We start from the raw sequence: 18175 nt of genomic DNA on the forward strand, positions 1-18175 counted from the left end.
ACCCAAAAAAAAGATCACCGACCATCGGCGCCGAGAAAGTTTAAATGTGCGGAATTATGCCCGAACCCGCCGCGTTAAAACGTCATCGCTTCCCCAATTTCTATTCTCCAAAAAGAAACTCCAACAACCAAAACCTCAACTACAATATCATTTTTTATACGTCACGTAACACCAATTGCGCAACTTACCATACCGAGGATTACCTACACGGTACGGTACTTGAGTCGCGCGATCTATCATCTTGTCCACGATGAGAGCCTCGCTGTTGCCGCAAAGGCCGCTCCAGCGCGTCGGCAACGCCTGCACACGACAGCAGCGCAACCATGCGACAACAACGAGCATCAGCCCCGTCGCCTCCGTGGCAGCACCCAACCAAGCCCATCGCTCCCGCCAAAGCGCCAGTCTCAGACCATCCATGCGCCAGAATGCAAGCATAAGCATGCCACCGCAAACAGGGAGAAGAAACCTATCCAGCAGCGCGGCGACCCCGCAACCCAGCCCCTCCGCTACTGAGCAACAAACACAACAACCTCAGCCACAAGAGCAGCCGAAGAAAGGGGAAGATGCAGGAGGTGCAGGAGGAGTGGAGCAAGTAAAATCGCACTACGCCCTGTTCCCGCAAACCCTCCCCCTCGGCCCTCCCCCCTCCGGCCCCTTCGCCATCGACGTCCGCGCCCTGCGCCGCGAATTCCTCACCCTCCAAGCCTCCGCGCACCCGGACGTCGTGCCCTCCGGCCCCCTCCGCCGGCGCGCCGAGGCCGTCTCCAGCCGCATCAACGAGGCCTACCGCACGCTCGCCGACCCTCTACAACGCGCCCAGCACCTGCTATGGCTACATACCGGGGTAGACGTCGCGGCCGAGGAGACGGGGAAGGTCGAGGACCCGGAGTTGTTGATGCTGGTGCTGGAGACGAGGGAGGCGATTGAGGAGGCGGGGGAGGAGGGGGAGCTGGAGGGGATTAGGGCGGAGAATGAGGAGAGGATTAGGGGGAGTGAGGAGGTGCTGGGGAGGGCGTTTGAGGGGGGCGATTGGGAGGGCGCGAGGAGGGAGGTGGTGAGGTTGAGGTATTGGGTTAATGTGAGAGAGAGTATTAGGAATTGGGAGAGGGGGAAGCCGGTTGTGTTGCAGCATTAGGGGCTGTGGGGAGAAGTGTGAGAGGTGGGTAGGGGGAGAAGAGAAGAGAAGAGTGAAGAGTGAGGTTTGTACATATGTACTATTACGACGATGAAGGCCTGCGAGGCTATGAGTAACTATGGCCTAGGCTAGAAAAATTACAGAGATACCATGGTGTGGTGGTGTTAAGGGGCGGGCGTTTGTGTACTTAGTGCCCAGTACCCGCTGGGTGCTTGAGAAGCATTGGTATGGCTCATGGCTGTAACTACACAACTTCTATCTACCTATATAGAGAAATCTCCCAGGTGGTGTTAACAGCCGAGAAGAGAACAGAACAGAGCACTACCTAACCTAGGTACTCAACTTAATATGTACTCTGTTGATATACTTTATTGATGCTCATGGAATGCAGTTACGGATAATTATATGTGCCCACTATGAGGTTGCTGGGCGATTACCTAGGCACTATCAGGTATCTAATGATGAGTCTTCTCCTTTTCGAGCTTCGTTTGGTAACTTTCTAAGACTTCTAGCCGGAAAAGCGTTGATTATCTGAGTCTTGGGGTCAGGGTAGTCAGGCTTACACAATCACTCTTGACTTATCAATCATCAAATGATGAGTCTCTCAATAGAAGGGATCGGGAAAGGGCTTCCTTCTTGGGACTTAATAACCCCGTTATGCCATTAAGATATGATTGTTTGCCCAACTATAGCTGCAGCTCTGACTGGAATCAACAATGTTCAATGAGACAGCACTTGACTCCTAATCGTCTCCGTGTGTCCCATATATTACATCATACTCGTATACCTACTTAGTGGCGGCATGACAGCAAGCCGAGACTGACTAGATAGCTTTCATTACCTATCAGTTGTAAGACGTCTTGCCTCTATGAACAAAGGGGCACCCCACGTGTGAGGCCCCGCCATAGATTCGTAGTTGTCTGTGAGAGAGCCAAGCCATTTTTGCTACTTTGATTTCATTTCACTCGCTTTACTACCTACCTATGATGGTCCACATGCCCAGACCCTCAATGCAGGCATTTGAACACTCTGTTTAGAGCGTTAAGTCTAGGGAAAGTGCATAGAGGCAGGTACTAGAGGTAGAATATTATTGGATGTCGATGCTCTGACGCGTCATGCTCAGATTCGATTCAGGGGGTAAAGAAACCTCCCAATGTGCCAATATAGGTATGCACGAGTATTCAAGAGATAAATGCCAAACTCTCATATGATCTATAGAAAAAGAAAAGTCTAGTAAATGAAAAAAGCCCCGGGAAGTAGAAATGCTGAATAGCTGTAGTGTAGCATTCCTAACCAGCACCCGTCCAAACCACCCATCTGCCTAACCTAGCTCTCGATCAGCATAAGCGTACTTAGGGTACAGCATTATGCCCACCTTACCCATCTACCTCGTAGGTAGGTCAGATAGAACGCATCCTAGCCCCAAAGTCACTCCTTGGCCTTGAGATCACAGTTATGAGGGTTCCCGGTGTCATTCTGGTACATCCTCGCGCCAATCGTGCAGAACTCGAGGTCCTTGGTGTAGTAGACGCGCATGGGGCCCGGGTGGTTCTGCTCCTTCTTACTCTTCTTCTTCGTGATGTCGAACGGCTTGCCGCTGGCCAGCACGGGCAGCTCCCACACCTCCGTGTTGTTGCAGACGCTGGGGAACTTCAGGAGCTCGCCCTGGTTCGCGAAGGTCTTGGGGTAGCCGCTCTTGCCCTGGGACGTCTTGGCCCGCCCGTAGTACTTGATCGCGGTGTCTTCCTGGATGTCGCCGTAGTGGATTCCGTTGTTGTCTGCGCCGCCGTTGCAGATGTAGACCTGTGGATTGGTGTCAGTGGACAGGATTCTTTCGTTGTTTAGGAATTGGGCGCTACGATACCTGGCCAGAGGGGGCTTCAACGGAATCTTCATCGCTGATGATAGGGGTAGGGAGGGCGAAGGTGGCGGTAGCCGCGAGCATGGTAAGGAGGTAAGTGTATGACACCATCTTGATGATTGGGTACCTCGTAAACTTGGTTGGCAGATTGATAGAACAAGGGGATTTTTGGAAGGGCTCAATTGAAGCTAGAAATGAGTCTGCGGTGCAAGCTGTCTTTAGTTTCACGTCGATATCGAGGGAGATTCGATTTAATTTATACATCTCGGAGAGTGTCTTCATTCCAACCTCAATAGGTTGAAGCTCCGAGATATGAATACTTGGACAATCACCATCTTTCCGTGTCGAGGACCGTAGTTCAAGTCAGATCTACATACGTCTTCGAAGGAACAAACATAGTGAGAGTATCGCTATCCAATGAATACGATCATAAGCCTCTTCAACCTAGCGCTGCGGAACCTAGGCCAGGCTCCAACAGGCTTTTGATACTAGATAGCGAGCTGATGCTTCGGTTACTCTGATTGATTGCCCTCCTTCCTATGCGAGTTCTACGATCGGGAGGTTTAAAGTTGCGTATCTTCGTTTCAACTTGCCTAACTAAGGAGTGCTATTACTGGCTAGAGGTTTTAGGGGTAATATATAGTATTAGATATGCCTCCTATGTAGGTTAGAGTACTCTCACTTATGGTAGGGGTAACAGAGCTTGAGTAACAGAGCTTGAGTAACAGAGCTTGAGTAACAGAGCTTAGGTAACAGAGAAACAGTTTCGCGTGATCTTAAATCTCTTAATACTTCCTATTTACCAAGGCAGGTACTACCTATGTAAGTAGTACTCATAGTTTCCAGTCACAATTCCAAGCGAGCACAAATGGGTAGGTACGTGTGAACATACACATACGTAATTCCTTCCATGCTTGTTCACAAACATATGCCTTTAAGCATATCATACCTTCCTTTCTCCAACAGTGATTGCTTTCAAACAAGATGTCTAACCACCAAATAATAATTGCGTACCTCCTAGTGCAGTGTGTACATTAAGTAGAAGGCAGGCACGTCTTGTCTTTAAGAATTCATTGCATTATTTAATCCTTCTCTTATCATACCTACCTCTCACATAGGTCTCACATAGGTAGTACTTTCACAAAAGACAAACAAAAGGAAACGAAAAGAGAACTGGCGAAACAAAAAACCTGTCAAGTAACATTCCGAAAATGTCGCCTGTAAAACTAATACTTGAAGACGATGGCGCACCAGACTATGCGCACAACGTAATTGAGGTCCTCAACTCAGGTTTACCGCCAGACGGCCCAAAGTCGCCTAGTGAAGCCGCCGATGACCTCAACGCTCTCTGTCTCTCAGAATATGCAAAGACTAACCATTATGCCCGATATCTCTGGCGGTTTTGGTTTCTTGTAAGTGATTTATCCCGACAGATCCCATATGATAGTCCAGAGCAAGCGCGACTACAGGCTGTTATGAAGGCACTCCATGACTTGCCTCCTAAGGAAGTTGACCTAGGTTTCTCTGAACAAAGTAGCACTGCTAAACTCTGGAAAGCGTTGCCTATGTTTGATGGTGCCTTGTACGATGTGATTCATGGTAAGTAATGCCCTGCTTTGTACCCCTAACCAAGCCTTGAAGTGCCACTGCTAACCTTTCTATTCCTTAGTTGACTCTAGAGCTCCTGATGATACCCGGAGGAAAGAGCGGCGTGTAAATCTCGTCGCTTTTGCGTCAAGAGTTGCAGGCCTGGATATCTGGCCATTTTTTCACATGTACGCCACCTGGGATATTGCGCCTGCGCTGGAGGGAACCTTGATACCAATTGAAGGTGGTCCCGCTCAAATCAACGAAGATCCTGCTGTAGTGGAGGATATAGAATACCACCTAAGAGCTGCCGCTTGCTGGATAGTTCAGGCGGGATACTTACTTTACGACTACGACGGGGAGTGTCTGGGTAGCAAAGCTGGTCCGCTATGGAAGTATCATGAGAAGCAAACCAATAAGCTGCGACACTTGTGCCCGGACCGATGGCAGTTATGGAAGGAGAGGTTTGCTGTGGTCCGAGACTGTGAAAAGTTGAAACAGAAGACTCGACAAGAGGCAGGGGAAGCTTATGATGTGATGGTCGAGATTGAGAGAAATCAGAATGCTTGAACAGGGCTTGAGGTGTTCTGATCTGGCCAAATTTTGCGATGTAAAAATCTAGCTGAGCTCATAAAATACTAGATGTTGGTTTACTATATATTACCAACCGTAAGTAGGTTTAGTAAATTGTGACATGAATAGATATTGTGTCTGTGATTAGGTATCTACATATTCTTTTGAAAAGGGAGATATATAGGCTTATAAAGGGTAACTATGCTACAAAGCAGTACGGCTGCCTCCCCCAACGTGCGGCATGCCCCACCAAGAAGTCATAGCTTCCCCACGCTAAAGTTACTAGGTTAGGTAGGTTAGGTACCTAAAGGTTAGCACCTCAATTGAATAGATGCCCCACCACCATGAAGCTTCCCATCATAACTTCTTCCATCTCAATCATCTCAATCGCTTCGTCCTCAGCAGTGACTTTTTTGTTCTATACCACTACACAGCAACTCACTTTCCTACTCCCTTCCCCACTAATCTGAAAACAACAATAAGATCATAACCCACACCAACAACAAACCCTAAACCCATCATGGCTTGTCCCAAAGTCCGTGAGGCGCTGGTGCAGGCCCAGCAGGTCCTACCAGATCCATCCACACTCGGGAACCTCCTCCTAGATCTGGTCAACATTTCCACTCCGGACACTGTTACAAGTGACTTCAAGGCCATAGTCGACTTCACGTTCGAAAGCTCCTCGCAACTCGGCGTCGTAGCCCAACGCTCCATCCTCGAATGCCTAGCCAAGGCCGCGCGACTCTTCAACAACGCAGACCTATGGATCGAAATCGGCACCTACGCCATCGACACGCTCAGTTCTGCCTCGTCTAGCTCCGCCGGTGGCAGCAGCCAGACCGGCACCTTCCTAGACCAAGCCGCGATCCTCCGCGAGCTCATCGCTGACGGCCACGAGGCCAACGAGGACCACGTCGCCGCCGCCCTCGCGCTCGCCGAGATCCCGCTCGACTCCTCGCAGCGCCGCGTGACGGCCGAGGACCGCGTCCGCGTCTGGATCCGCATCATGCGCAACTACCTCGAGGTCGACGACACCACCGCCGCCGAGACGTACCTGAACAAGTGCAAGAACCTGATCCACCAGGTCACCGACCCCGCCCTGAACCTGCACTTCCGCCTCTCGCAGGCCCGCATCCAGGATGCCAAGCGCGAGTTCCTCTCCGCCAGCCAGGCCTACCACGTCATCAGCCTCTCCCCCGCCATCTCCGACGACGAGCGCCTGCACACCCTTAGCATGGCCGTGAAATGCGCCATCCTCGCCCCCGCCGGCCCCCTGCGCAGCCGCGCCCTCGGCCGCCTCTTCAAGGATGAGCGCGCCCCCAACCTTCCCGAGTTCAGCATGCTAGAGAAAATGCTCTTCGACCGCCTGCTCGCCCCCTCCGAGGTCCAGAAGTTCGCCGAGGGCCTCGCCCCCCACCAGCTCGCCACCACCGCCGACGGCTCCACCGTCCTCACCCGCGCCGTCGTCGAGCACAACCTCCTCGGCGTCTCCCGGCTGTACAGCAACATCGGCTTCGACGCCCTCGGCGAGCGCCTCGGCCTCGGCGCCGCCAAAGCAGAGGACACCACCGCCAAGATGATCGAGCAGGGGAGACTATTGGGAAGGATCGACCAGATCGAGCGCGTCATCTGGTTCGAGGGCGGCGAGGCGTCGGGCGAGAAGGGCAGCGGTAGGGCCGAGGTCACGGTCGGCAAGGAGATGCGCCGCTGGGACGCGAATGTCCAGAGTCTCGCGGAGGAGGTCGAGAAGGTGACGAATGCGCTGCAGAGGGAGTTTCCCGAGTTTGTGGCGGCGAATCTTGTTGCGTGAGGGGTGGGGTTGGTGTCATTGATGATTATGGATATGGATATGGATATGTGGCTGGAGGAGAACATGCCACGGGGAGTGACAGTGACAGTGACGAGGGAACGGAGGGCTTTCGAAAAGGAAAGAAAATCATTACAGTACAATACAATACAATACAACACAATACAATGCGATTCAAACGCATAACGAGGCCTGAAAAGGAAAGGAAAGGAAAGGAAAGGAAAGGAAAGGGGAATGAGGGAGGGAGGAAGGATTTGATAACATGGCGTTTGCCGGATAAATTGCATAGCCTAGGTACTTATTTTTTACCAAGGTAGACAGACACGGAGTCCAGGACAGAAACAGAAAGACGAAGAGACGAAGAGACGAATGAGATGAGTGAGTATGAGTAGAGAGACAGGCAGACCTACATGCAAGTACGAGGGGTTTATGAAGAGAAATTCCTAGGTAGGTAGGTAGGTAGGTTAGGGAAGAGATTCTCATAGCATAGACGAATAAACGAATGATGATGATGAACAATCCAGTAATTAAATTTAAATCTACCTATCCTACTCCTACTCCTACTCCTAGTCATAGTCCCAAGTCCAATTCCAAGCACAATCATAATCACAAGCACACTCCCAATCACCACCGTCCAACCCAACCCTAATCCAAATCCTTCTTGCGGACGACGATGTAGCCCTGGCTGAGCAAACGCGGGTCACCTCTCTCCTCCTCGAAGATCATGCTCTCGATTGCCCGCCTCTGCCTGGGGTCCGAGGCGATGCTCATGATGTCTGTGTCCTGGGCCTCGGCGAGCTTCATGATGCGGATGAGCTCCTCGGCGATCTTCTCGCCCATGAGGTCGTAGCCGGCGGCGGTGAAGTGCACCCCGTCCGCGTTCCAGTAGATGGGCCGGTCGCTGGGCTCCATGTTGTGGTAGGGTATTGCGTTGTATAAGTCGAAATAGAAGCTATGTTGGGAGATGTTAGTATAAATTTGTATTATATAGCCCAGGTTGGTTAGGGAGTGGTTATATTCTCCCCATATAGTCAAAGGGGGGATTTATAATGTTAGATTTCATTGAATACATAAAGACTTACAAGTTCTGCCTCTTGTATTGCTTGATAGCAGTGTTCACGTCATCACGACGTTTAGGGTTATCCTTATATGTAGCTCTGGTATCGGGTATCGTTAATGCGAGCACCTTGCCGTGACGTACAAGAGGCGTCTCCCATGTACGCTTCAGGCCGGTGATGATTTCATCTGTTGGAACATTCCAGCCAAGATCACTGCAAAGAAGATAAGATCTTAGGTTAGCTCTTGTACTCAGCATAATCTCAATGTAACTCATCGATGTAGTTACTCGTTTAAGCAAGAAGATAGTAAGGGCGTTGCCTACTTCGTCCCGCCTAACACGATGGTCCAGTCGTACGGCTTCTTATTTTTAGCCGCTATTCTCCCTGGTTTGCCAAAGTTACGTTTCAGTTAGCCAGCTAGACGGCACCTCGGAAATGTATTAAAGAGACTTTGCACAAAAGAAAGCCCGTCTTCCCTCAAGAAAAATGAGCAAACATGTAAGGCATCAGGCACTGGAAATGAAAATGAAAATGAAAATGAGAAGCTTAGGGGGTAGATGGTATGTATATGGGATTTGACTTTGATATAGTTTTCACGAAATAAACTCACATGCATTCTGCATACGATCGATGAAGGAACCCCTAGTAACCAGATCCCCGGGCACGCCTTCAACATCATACTCGACACCGGCAAAATCGGGGCCTCGAAACGCCTTCTCGAGCTTCTCCTTGAGCTTGATGGCGTAGGGTTGGCCAGCCGGGAACCCGGCCGTCAGCGAGTTGCCGAAGCACAGGATGCGGAGTGGCTTCCGAGGCATTTGGTTGTTTGGCGTGTTGTGCTGCCTTTGATATATAGGTAGGCACCTAGCTTATCTGGATAGCCCCCTTGGAAAGTAGGTATCTAGAATAAGAGAAAGGCAGATAGTACAGCGTTGGGCGCTGGTACCAGGTACTGGGTGGGGTGTTGAGGCAGATATGTTTGTTAGATGTTCACGGTATGTAGGTACCTATGTACGATGCTGATATGTAGAATAATACTAGAATAAGGCAGATGAGCAAACAGACATGCGCAGGGGTCACGAGCTCGGCTGTTATGGAGGGACGAATGGATGGATCCGTGATGAAACGAACGGACTTGGAACATACAAGCAAGAAGTCTAGTAGAATTCCTTCCTTGCCCTTTTTTATTTATCTAAAAAAGAAGAACAAAAAAATGAAGAGGAAAGGGGAAATATTCGATATGTATTAATTCATAAAATGTTCTTGTTTATTGTTCAAAGTATCCAAAAGTGAGCAAGTTCAAGGTTTAAGACGATGCGTCAGTCGGCTGCCCACCATTTGCCCCTCTCCTGCCCAGTGCGAGATATGATTGGAACCCACCTTTGCAAGCGGCAGCTACGATAAGCTCGCCAGCTAGGTACCTAAGAGTCAGGTGGGGCTAAAGCTATGATAAGTCAGGCAAGAACCGTTTCAGCCCTGCGAAGTTAAGATGTACAATACATGGATAAGTGGAGAGCACTTCATTACGCCGATACTACATACTATGTGAATAACGTATGTACATAGCTATAACTAGTTACATGTCACTAACCTAGGTATGATTTGATGGGTGATATAATATGTACATCTTTTTAATATTTCATAAATTAGCAGGATCCAGAAGTCGTCCAAGTATTTTTAACTGATTACTAGAACATACGAATAGATGCCTATTTATTTATGCTTACATGCACGTTCTACGTACGTACGAACTTCACGTACCTAGGTTAGGCATCTAGGAATAGAATCAAGACAAATAGGCCGGTGACTAGAGGCCTACTTCTACTTTCAATTATTGTTATAATAATTTCAAATCTTTGTATGCCATTGGATCTTGATCTTAATGCTAAAACATACCGAAACTGCCCGCCGCCCGCCTGCCTGCTGCCCCAGTGCCTTGGAAAAAGGAAAAAGAGATACGAGTGCTGTGCGATGCTAGTTGTTTTTTGGGGGGGAAAAACACAGAAACAAAAAAAAAAAAGTGAGTACCTGAGACTCATGCAATGCCTCTACCATATATCATCAAGATGTTCATTAGTGTTCCTATGCTTTCTTCAATTAAGCATACTTCTTCTCCCAGAAGTTCTTTTTCAATACGCACGCAGCCAGAAGCCTTCGAGATTATGAAATCGAGAATGTGTTGAGGATAACTAGGTGATTCACCTTGTTAATTCATTAAAAGAAAATAGTTTTTGACGCATCAAAAGGCTTGTCCGTGATAGGGATAGTTGCCTGGCCCTCTTTGGTTCGTTGGAGGGGGACTTTGAGCTGAAAATGACGGAGGGCTCTGCGGACCGAAACGAGGATCGAAATTACCGGGGGGAGGAGACCGGAATCCCGGGCCAGGTGATGACCAGTTTCCCTCTTGCTCGAACGATAAAGGAACAGCATTTCCGTAACTACCATAGTTGGGGGACTGAGGCGCACTACCGCGGCCCAAGTTAGAGTACATGCCCGAGGGCGGAGGCGATGACACGGGCTGTGGGTAATGCTGGAAAGCTTGCTGCTGGCGCTGGTTAATAGCGTGCTGGGCAGCTTGACTACTCCAGCCTTGTTTCATTTGATGTTTCTCGCGCTCCCTGGCCTCAATTGCGCCGACCAGTCCTGCATTAGTCTGTGTAGGATTCTTATTACCTGCCATGCTGATCAAGGGGGTACCTGTGACCCGTGCCACGTGCTCCTGCTCCCGAGCCGACAAGTGGATATCGCTACCTCCTTGGCCTCCAAGAACGGCACCGGCACCTCGAGAGCCTGGGCGTTGTTGTAGCAATTCGCTAGGACCCCGTGAGTTCGGACGCTGAAGTAGCTCACCAGCTCCCCGAGAACCTGGACGTTGCAAGAGGTCTGAAGAATTGTTCCGCGAATGTGCCATACCAATGTAATCTGAGCCTTGACCTCGGGTGAGCGGAGGCGTCGGGGTGCCAGCCCTGTATCCACTAAGAGTATTTCCGGACGAATGCCTCTGATGGGTGTACAATGGTGCAGATGCGGCGGCAGCTCGCTGTTGAACGAACTCTTCAGCAGAGATACCCTGGGACCCGTGATTACTAGACGCAGCAGTGAGAACTGCCGGCTGCCAAATGACACTTCGACGGAGTGTATCCTCCGATTCTTGACGGCCATGCCCTGCTTCGGCCCCGGGTGATCTGCGTGGGGTCGCGGGGGTGCGCGCGGGAGAACGAGACGGGGGGCCTGGTGAAAACGCCCTGGCGGGAGGACTTCCAAGAGTAGGCGCCTTGGTAGGTGGGGCGTTCGCGTAGTTCACAGTTGGGCCAAAATCTATGTCCGGAATGTCAAAATGGGGACCGGTTTCGAGAGGAGAATCATCTGTGTTTCCTATTGTCCGGAGCACACCGGCCCTTGGGCGCTCACGCTCGTTTGAGGACGCCGTATCCGTCGACGGGCGAGAACTAGCGTAGTCGGGGCTATCAGTTGATGCTGAATCATCGTAACGGCTACTAGATTGGCTTTTGTTCGTGATTTGACGTCGTACCTCAGAATTTGGACCACCCCGAGGGCCCGGGTTCAGGGGGCGAATCTGACCTAGTCCAGTAGCATCTAGTCGATGACCGGTAAGACTTCCGTTGCTTGTAGAGGGAGACTGCGGCGTCAAGTCGTCACGAACTTGTCGGTGCTGCAAGCTATCGGAACGAGTGGGGAGGGGTTTCCTGTTAACGGGCGGAGATGTGTTAAGAGGGGGTGGATTGGGCCTTCGATTAGCAGGAGCAGGGGATCTTGTTCTTTCTGGCCCGCCGGGACCCGGTGGCCCTTGTGGCGGGCCTTGTGGCGGATATCCTCGATACATATTCTCGTGCGGTGGGTAGTTCGGTTGGCCACGGCCCTGGGGAGTCATGTTCGGCGGAGGGCGGCCTCGACCTCGGCCTCTACCGGGAGGGGCCATACCGTAAGGGGGAGGACCTCGTTGTCCTGGATGTCCTGGATGTCCTGGGGCCATTCCCATAGGTGGTCCGTATCCCGGTGGAGGTGGGGGTCGGTTTCCGGATGCGGTGCCGGGCCGAGAGTTCGGAGTTCCAGGTCGCTGACCTGGGCCTGGACTCTGCCCTCGTGAGCCTGGATGTGGGGGTTGCATGGCTTGATTCAGCGGTGATCTGGATCGCATGCCGTTAGGCGCCATCTGAGGCGACATTAGTCCAGATGGTTGTTGCTGGTTCTCCCTTAGAGCTTCACGAGACCCGGTATTAGCAGACATCCCAGCGAGGTTGGCGTGAACATGTACCGGAGGCGGTGGGCCATGCTGATCAAATTCCTGTGGAGGTGGCCCGCGGCGTTCAACATTCTGTCTCTCGCCATTCGGCACGTTTTCGTCTACGGGAACTCCACCAGCTCCTTGAAGCTGCGCAAGCGTGGTTAACGACAAACGGCTATTAGCACGGCGCATTTCAGGTGAATGGTAAGGTCGAGTGGAAGGGACATGTCCTGGGGCGTGAGAAAAGCTAGGGGGTTGTGATACTGGCTCTGGAGTTTGCATCCTCTGCATTCCGTCAAAATCACGTACGGGCGAATCCACGTGGTCATCATCCGAACTTATACGATCCGGGGTTGCCGCAAAATCGTGGATAAGGGCGCGGGCTGGCATGGGTCCTCGAGTGGAAGAAGCTGGGCTTGATGAATATGAGTTTTCTGGGTGGGGAGGTGGCATTGGACCAGCCACATTAGAGTCCGACGCGTTACGAGCATGCGCAGACCTACTTCCTGGTGTTCCAGATGGACCATACTCTCGGGTTCCAGGGGGGGCCGAGTCGGTCCTGGGCGACGGTCGATTGCTAAGTGATAAGGAACGAGATGTGCGAACAGATGGTGGCGTAGGCGCATCGTCAGCGAACCCTACACGAGGCCTTGGGCCTGCACCGGCGGATTGCCCAAAGCTGAGGCGTTTGGTTTGACTGTTAGTTTGGCTGGAACTGGCACTAGCTCCATCGTCTATGGCATTCATGCGCGTGCCAGTTAACTCCTTCAGTTTCTTTCTCCATTCTCGCTCCTTCCAGCTCGAACTGCCCTCACTCAAGATCAATCCCGACACATCCAATAATTCTAGATAGCCATATCGTTTATGCTTAGGCATTGCAAACATAAGAGATCTCGAGTCGAGGACGCTGGCAACCAGTCTGCCGGGGCGGCCGTAGAGGGCGAACGTATCCCAAGTCGGAAACAGGAACCTGAGCATCATCTCGAAGCCACTAACAGCTGGGTGGACCTCAGGCATGATGAACACGAAACCTTCGCTCGAGGTCGGGGGATCGGTGTGGATGGTAATATTTCCTTCGATCTTAATCAATGTCGAGGCATCAATCAACGACTTGGCTTGAGGGTATAATGCGTATGCAGAGTAAGCATCGCTGATCGTTGCTATTGGGAGCATTTTCTTTGCCTTCTTTCCATCCTTCCTACTCTCATAGAATTTGATGTCTCCTTTCAGGATCGGCTGTGATCGGTCATATGGCGACTTTTTCTTGTGCTCCTTTGCCGCCTTTTGATATTCCTTATCGTCTGGTGGTGTGATAACACACCAACACCGTCTCCACGGTACGCCAGCACCAAATCGGACTCTAACCCACTGGTCTATAGGTGTGCGCGCTCGCTCCATAATCACGCCAATGTTATTCAATGTCTTGCCTTTGCCTGCAATCAAAGCGCCGGTATAGGCTTCTTGAAGAGTGGAATGCTCGAACATGGCAAGTCGAATGCCTGCAGTCCATTGAATAAGTGAAGCACGAGAATTGAAGTGAAGCAGATACCGGTTTCGGCCTGCCGTTGATATGCTGAGAATATTCTGTAACGGCGTCTCTTCGTCGGACCTCGTCGGAAGTGACTCGATCTAAACATCAATTAGCAAGGACTCGCACTTCAACGGGCCCTCTTTCTCGCTTGTTATCCACCGTCTAGAATTCGTACCATCTTGATAGAAGCATCTGTCAAATTGACAAATTTGGGCAGAACTTCTCCATCCTCACCAGCAGCATCCAATTCCGCAGCATCCCAGAGGGAGAGTACGGTTCCTACAAGCTGGGCGAAACATTCCGTCCAAGTCCGATCCGGGTTCGGCTTGCCATCTACTCATTTTATTAGACACCTAGACACCCCACTATCACATATGTAATTGTCCGGGTTAAGCACTCACAAGTATTTTGGTCATCTAGTTTTAGGAAATAGCCCTCCTGGTACAATTTATTTCCATGACTATTGAGGAAGGTGAAAATAGGCTGGAGTTCAGGTATCGTGTCTTCGTTTACATCCATGACGGGCGGTTGGTAGGCCTGAACCATAGACAGTGGTCTCGATGAGCTACGACTGGTAGTTCTGCGGTGGGTTTCAATAGATATCGGGGCAGCACTTATGGGAGGAAAATTATCATGGTTACTATGTCGAATTGGGGATGCTGGTATCGGTGTCGAAAGGGCGCGAGATCTTGTTCGAGCACGGAACCCACCAACGTTGATGATACTGTGGGTTTTGTTGGTGTTTTTCAAATCGGATTTGCCGTTGGCTAACGGTATCGGACCGTTGGGGGGAGAAGGGGATGGCGTAGGTTCGGGGTTGTAGACGTTTTTCGGGTCACCGTTTAGCTGGGAGTTGTGGTGAGAGCTAGAGAAATGGGACATAAACGAAAGCACTTTAAGTTCCGGAAAGATGCGTTAGTAACGAAGTTTATTCAGAAGATGAATTTATGGTTAAATGCATTGAATGCATTGACTGCTGTAAATGACAAGAACAAGGAAAGATCGACGACAGGGAAGTCACTCAGTCACTCAATCGCCTTAACCTTGAAGTGAGGAAGGAAGACAACTGGAAAACTCAAGGTACATATGTAGTAACCACTGCACCTAGTACATAATAAAATACATGTACTTCAGACTTCAGGTGCCGGGTACTAGGTATATCAAGCGACTGGGGGGTAAATGAGTAGGCTGAATAAGTGAATGGATGAATTATAGATTAAACCATCATTATACATATATTAGAGTTTGTGTTGTTGAAGAATTGGGGTTCAATGCGTCTTGTCTCTTTTTCTTGTTTAAAAAAAGAATAGCGGAGACTGTCAACTCTTCTTTTTTTTTATCTCTTTTTTTTTTTTTTTTTATCTTGCGATGAAATTTAAGCTTGATAACGCAAAACGTAAAAATGCAACTTGCACTTCATCGATATATCTCAACACTTGTATTGCAGACAAACATTGCAGATGGGTTCAATAAAAGGTGAAGAAAGGGATCCTGTGGCAAATGGATCCCGGCAAGTGCGGCACAAGTTTCGGTGTGCACAAACTGGATAGATCCAAGGGACAGGGTATAGGGGTATAAGGGCATGAAAATATGTGTTCTTGTTTGATTTCTTGGTGATGTGGAAGAGATGTTGATCGATGGATGGTTGTGTCGCTGATGCTAATAAGGCCAGCTCCTACCAGGTAGTGGGTTCAGGATTGCAGCTGCAGCAGGGTCTGACAATGATCCTCATCTTATGGTGTAGGTAGTGTATGTGTAGTAGTATATGTATAGTGTATATAAGGTAGTAGGAGGTAGGTATGTAAGTGGTTTAACAGAGGTATGCTTGTGCAAGGTATCAGGAGAAAATGATACCTTCCCCAGCATGCGACTTTGTGAAATGGTCGGTCGAGAGACCTGTAATCCTGATGGCTGAGGAAAGGTAAGGAAAATAAAAAGCGGAAGAAAACCTCGGAAGGGATGAAAGCTGATAACAGAGTAAGAGTAGAGATATACATACCGCGATTCCGTCCCATTTTGATTCTTTGAACAAACCCAACAACAGCTTCAGCAATATTTCAAGTCCTCCCTCCTATTCCATCAGGCGAGCGAGGTGCTTTCGACGGTCGGGTTGGTATCCAAACTACCTTTAGGTAGGTGACGGGCAAGGGTGGCCCACAAGGAACAGTTCAGCCGATGATCTAGATCGCGAAGCTTGGGTGGACTTTATTACTAGTAGGCTATTCGTGGCTATTCGTGAAAGCCGAGTTGATATGTATAGGTAATAGGTAATAGGTAATAGGTAATAGGCATGTAGTATAACAAAAATGGATGTAACAAAATAAAAAAGTATTAATCTAAAATCGACGGTGCAGAAGGGCAAAAAAAGGGCCAAAAAGAAAAATCCAAAGCAGACAAATCCGAACTGTCTCGCAACAAGCGGGCGGATACGCGGGTTTTGTAGCTCGGCAGCTGCTCGGGTTCTAAACTGTCTCCACGCGATACGAATTTGTGGAATGAGAGGGAAGGGTAAAGTCTCGGAACCCCGTATAACTTGTATGAGTCGGTATCCTGCGACAAAGATCAGGTGGCCAGGCTTGTCTTTCACTATATAGTGTGGCCCTTCCCCCAGATAACCCCAGTTTTTGGTACCTAATAACTATGTCCAAAGGAAACTGAATTCGATTCAAGTATTGATTGCTTTGTCGAGCATCTTCGTACTTTTCGCACTCACACTTAGAATGTTGGTAGACTCTATCGGTGATCCTCCTCCGATGTGTCGCCAAAAAAGCACGGAAGCGCCGGGCAAACTGATATAATTATCCTGGCTTGATATCACAAAAATGATGCGCGTTCTCGTACAGACTGACAGTAAAGATGTGCGAAGGCTGGGCGTTGCCGCTAAGTCAGCGATACCTGGCTGAAGATGAATATAATTTTTTTTTTATTTGTCAGAGGCAAACAAGTCAGGAGCAATACGCTATTTTGATGGATCTTCTCGTCGTGTTAGAAGGGAAAAAATAATAAATATTTGCCCACTAAGTAGGTTAGCAGGTTCGTAGCGTTGACAAGTTGAGGCTCGTACCTATCTACACTCATCCGTGGATGGGGTAAACGCCGATGATAAAAAAATAAAGATGACGGAACCAGGGGCATACGTCAGTCAGTCGACAATATGGCAATCATCAATGATGGCTGGTAAGTGTACTAGGTTAAAATGATAACTTCATATTAATGGGAACTCCCGCTACACATAGTACGCCTCGGAGATACCGCGTCTTTTACTCGCTACAAGTAGTTTAGTTTCTCGTGCTACTGCAAGACTACTGTAGGCCACTTGGGTTAGAATATCCAGGAATATCCAGGTATTCAGGTATTCAGTTGGAATACGGTGGTGGGTAGGTGGCCTTGTCGGCCTTGGCTAGAACGCCATACTGCATCCAAGGATGACATGCAACCAGTTGAGGTCCCTTGGGTCCCTTAAGATGGTACCGTAAAGAAACAGTACAGGGTCGAAACTTGATAGCATGGGTCTGTTGATCAACCGTACAGTACTAACTGGTGACATACTGATGGTTACAATACCAGCCAAACAGCTTGTTTTATGTGAACAAGTCACCTAATACGAAGCACTGTATTCGGTAAGATTTGCCCATCTAACCAGAGACCGGAGCATTACTCCTCATCGTGCTCTGCGTGCTTTACAGTATTATCTAAAACAACCCATAACTATGAGGAGCATTGTTCATCGTTGATCAGTGTTTCTTATTATAGGATTGACGATTGCCAGTTTGACAACTGTTGGCACTATCATGCAGTTATCTATAGTGTGAGCGAATCTGATCTGAACCGCGGTGTCTGCCAACGGAAACGGTTGGACACATCAAGCCCCCCGGATGCAACGGACTCTTCCACACTCCCACATGTGGATGGCGGTGCGGATGACCAGCCTCGATATTTTATATACCTACATATTCCCTAATATCCTGTTGTGAAATCCGCTCCGTGTACATGAAATTTTGAATATGGGCTATGCGTGTCTCACTTACGGGACGATTTCATGAGACTTGACGTGGCATGCCTGCAAATGTCATCGGCGCTTTTTTGTGTCCGCATGCGCCCAAGTTGTATCGGAGCGGCTCGAACATGCTAACTAGACCAGTCACGAAACGTGCCTTGAGCACAGCAACAGACCCCGCAGGCGCTTGGGTTACCTACCAGTGCACCTAGGTACTTGACCACCTGGTCATGACCGTCATGTCAGTTCATCATGTTGCCGCAGTTGTTTGCTCCACGCCAGCCAAGTTTCAACAAGTACGAATCAATTGATCGTTTGGTGGCCTTAGTAGGTGACCTACCTCCCTAATAGGTATGCCTATATGTGCTCGGCGCCTTACC

The 18175-nt window shown here is 49.6% G+C and overlaps 6 protein-coding genes across 6 annotated transcripts; 3 read left to right on the forward strand and 3 right to left on the reverse strand.

Moving 5' to 3' along the window:
* The first annotated feature begins 6 nt into the window (after window positions 1-6).
* Window positions 7-1587, forward strand: GGS25DRAFT_484829 (Co-chaperone Hsc20). The gene has a single exon (XM_049260488.1). It carries the CDS (start codon window positions 251-253, stop codon window positions 1133-1135), a length of 885 nt encoding a protein of 294 aa, XP_049117420.1. The 5' UTR covers window positions 7-250; the 3' UTR covers window positions 1136-1587.
* A 779-nt stretch (window positions 1588-2366) lies between these two features.
* Window positions 2367-3754, reverse strand: GGS25DRAFT_484830 (uncharacterized protein). Its single transcript, XM_049260489.1, has 2 exons — window positions 3000-3754; window positions 2367-2938 (listed from the first exon to the last, which is right to left on the reverse strand). Exons 1-2 carry the CDS (start codon window positions 3276-3278, stop codon window positions 2564-2566), a joined length of 654 nt encoding a protein of 217 aa, XP_049117421.1. The 5' UTR covers window positions 3279-3754; the 3' UTR covers window positions 2367-2563.
* A 103-nt stretch (window positions 3755-3857) lies between these two features.
* On the forward strand, window positions 3858-5288 carry GGS25DRAFT_484835 (uncharacterized protein). The gene is made up of 2 exons (XM_049260490.1): window positions 3858-4595; window positions 4666-5288. The coding sequence occupies exons 1-2, from the start codon at window positions 4208-4210 to the stop codon at window positions 5151-5153; spliced, it is 876 nt and encodes a 291-aa protein (XP_049117422.1). The 5' UTR covers window positions 3858-4207; the 3' UTR covers window positions 5154-5288.
* A 792-nt stretch (window positions 5289-6080) lies between these two features.
* On the forward strand, window positions 6081-7479 carry GGS25DRAFT_484838 (uncharacterized protein). Its single transcript, XM_049260491.1, has one exon. It carries the CDS (start codon window positions 6163-6165, stop codon window positions 6964-6966), a length of 804 nt encoding a protein of 267 aa, XP_049117423.1. The 5' UTR covers window positions 6081-6162; the 3' UTR covers window positions 6967-7479.
* A 53-nt stretch (window positions 7480-7532) lies between these two features.
* GGS25DRAFT_484847 (SGNH hydrolase) lies at window positions 7533-9443 on the reverse strand. Its single transcript, XM_049260492.1, has 4 exons — window positions 8632-9443; window positions 8345-8405; window positions 8046-8234; window positions 7533-7915 (listed from the first exon to the last, which is right to left on the reverse strand). The coding sequence occupies exons 1-4, from the start codon at window positions 8837-8839 to the stop codon at window positions 7609-7611; spliced, it is 765 nt and encodes a 254-aa protein (XP_049117424.1). The 5' UTR covers window positions 8840-9443; the 3' UTR covers window positions 7533-7608.
* Window positions 9444-9679: 236 nt separating this feature from the next.
* On the reverse strand, window positions 9680-14680 carry GGS25DRAFT_530576 (uncharacterized protein; the record flags this gene model as incomplete). Its single annotated transcript, XM_049265397.1, has 3 exons — window positions 9680-13896; window positions 13974-14131; window positions 14200-14680. 3 exons carry the CDS (start codon window positions 14678-14680, stop codon window positions 10261-10263), a joined length of 4275 nt encoding a protein of 1424 aa, XP_049117425.1. The 3' UTR covers window positions 9680-10260.
* Between the last annotated feature and the right edge of the window lie 3495 nt (window positions 14681-18175).

Source organism: Hypoxylon fragiforme (assembly GCF_022984875.1).
Source record: "Hypoxylon fragiforme strain CBS 206.31 chromosome Unknown GGS25scaffold_4, whole genome shotgun sequence".
Lineage (NCBI taxonomy): Eukaryota > Fungi > Ascomycota > Sordariomycetes > Xylariales > Hypoxylaceae > Hypoxylon > Hypoxylon fragiforme.

Coding starts and splice junctions, on each gene's coding strand:
- GGS25DRAFT_484829 (XM_049260488.1), top strand. CDS start 251: ATGAGAGCCTCGCTGTTGCCGCAAAGGCCGCTCCAGCGCGTCGGCAAC.
- GGS25DRAFT_484830 (XM_049260489.1), bottom strand. CDS start 3,278: ATGAAGACACTCTCCGAGATGTATAAATTAAATCGAATCTCCCTCGAT. Junction 2,939..2,999: donor TTGAAGCCCCCTCTGGCCAG/GTATCGTAGCGC, acceptor ACCAATCCACAG/GTCTACATCTGCAACGGCGG.
- GGS25DRAFT_484835 (XM_049260490.1), top strand. CDS start 4,208: ATGTCGCCTGTAAAACTAATACTTGAAGACGATGGCGCACCAGACTAT. Junction 4,596..4,665: donor CTTGTACGATGTGATTCATG/GTAAGTAATGCC, acceptor TCTATTCCTTAG/TTGACTCTAGAGCTCCTGAT.
- GGS25DRAFT_484838 (XM_049260491.1), top strand. CDS start 6,163: ATGCGCAACTACCTCGAGGTCGACGACACCACCGCCGCCGAGACGTAC.
- GGS25DRAFT_484847 (XM_049260492.1), bottom strand. CDS start 8,839: ATGCCTCGGAAGCCACTCCGCATCCTGTGCTTCGGCAACTCGCTGACG. Junction 8,406..8,631: donor CGATCGTATGCAGAATGCAT/GTGAGTTTATTT, acceptor TTGGCAAACCAG/GGAGAATAGCGGCTAAAAAT. Junction 7,916..8,045: donor CAATACAAGAGGCAGAACTT/GTAAGTCTTTAT, acceptor CTCCCAACATAG/CTTCTATTTCGACTTATACA.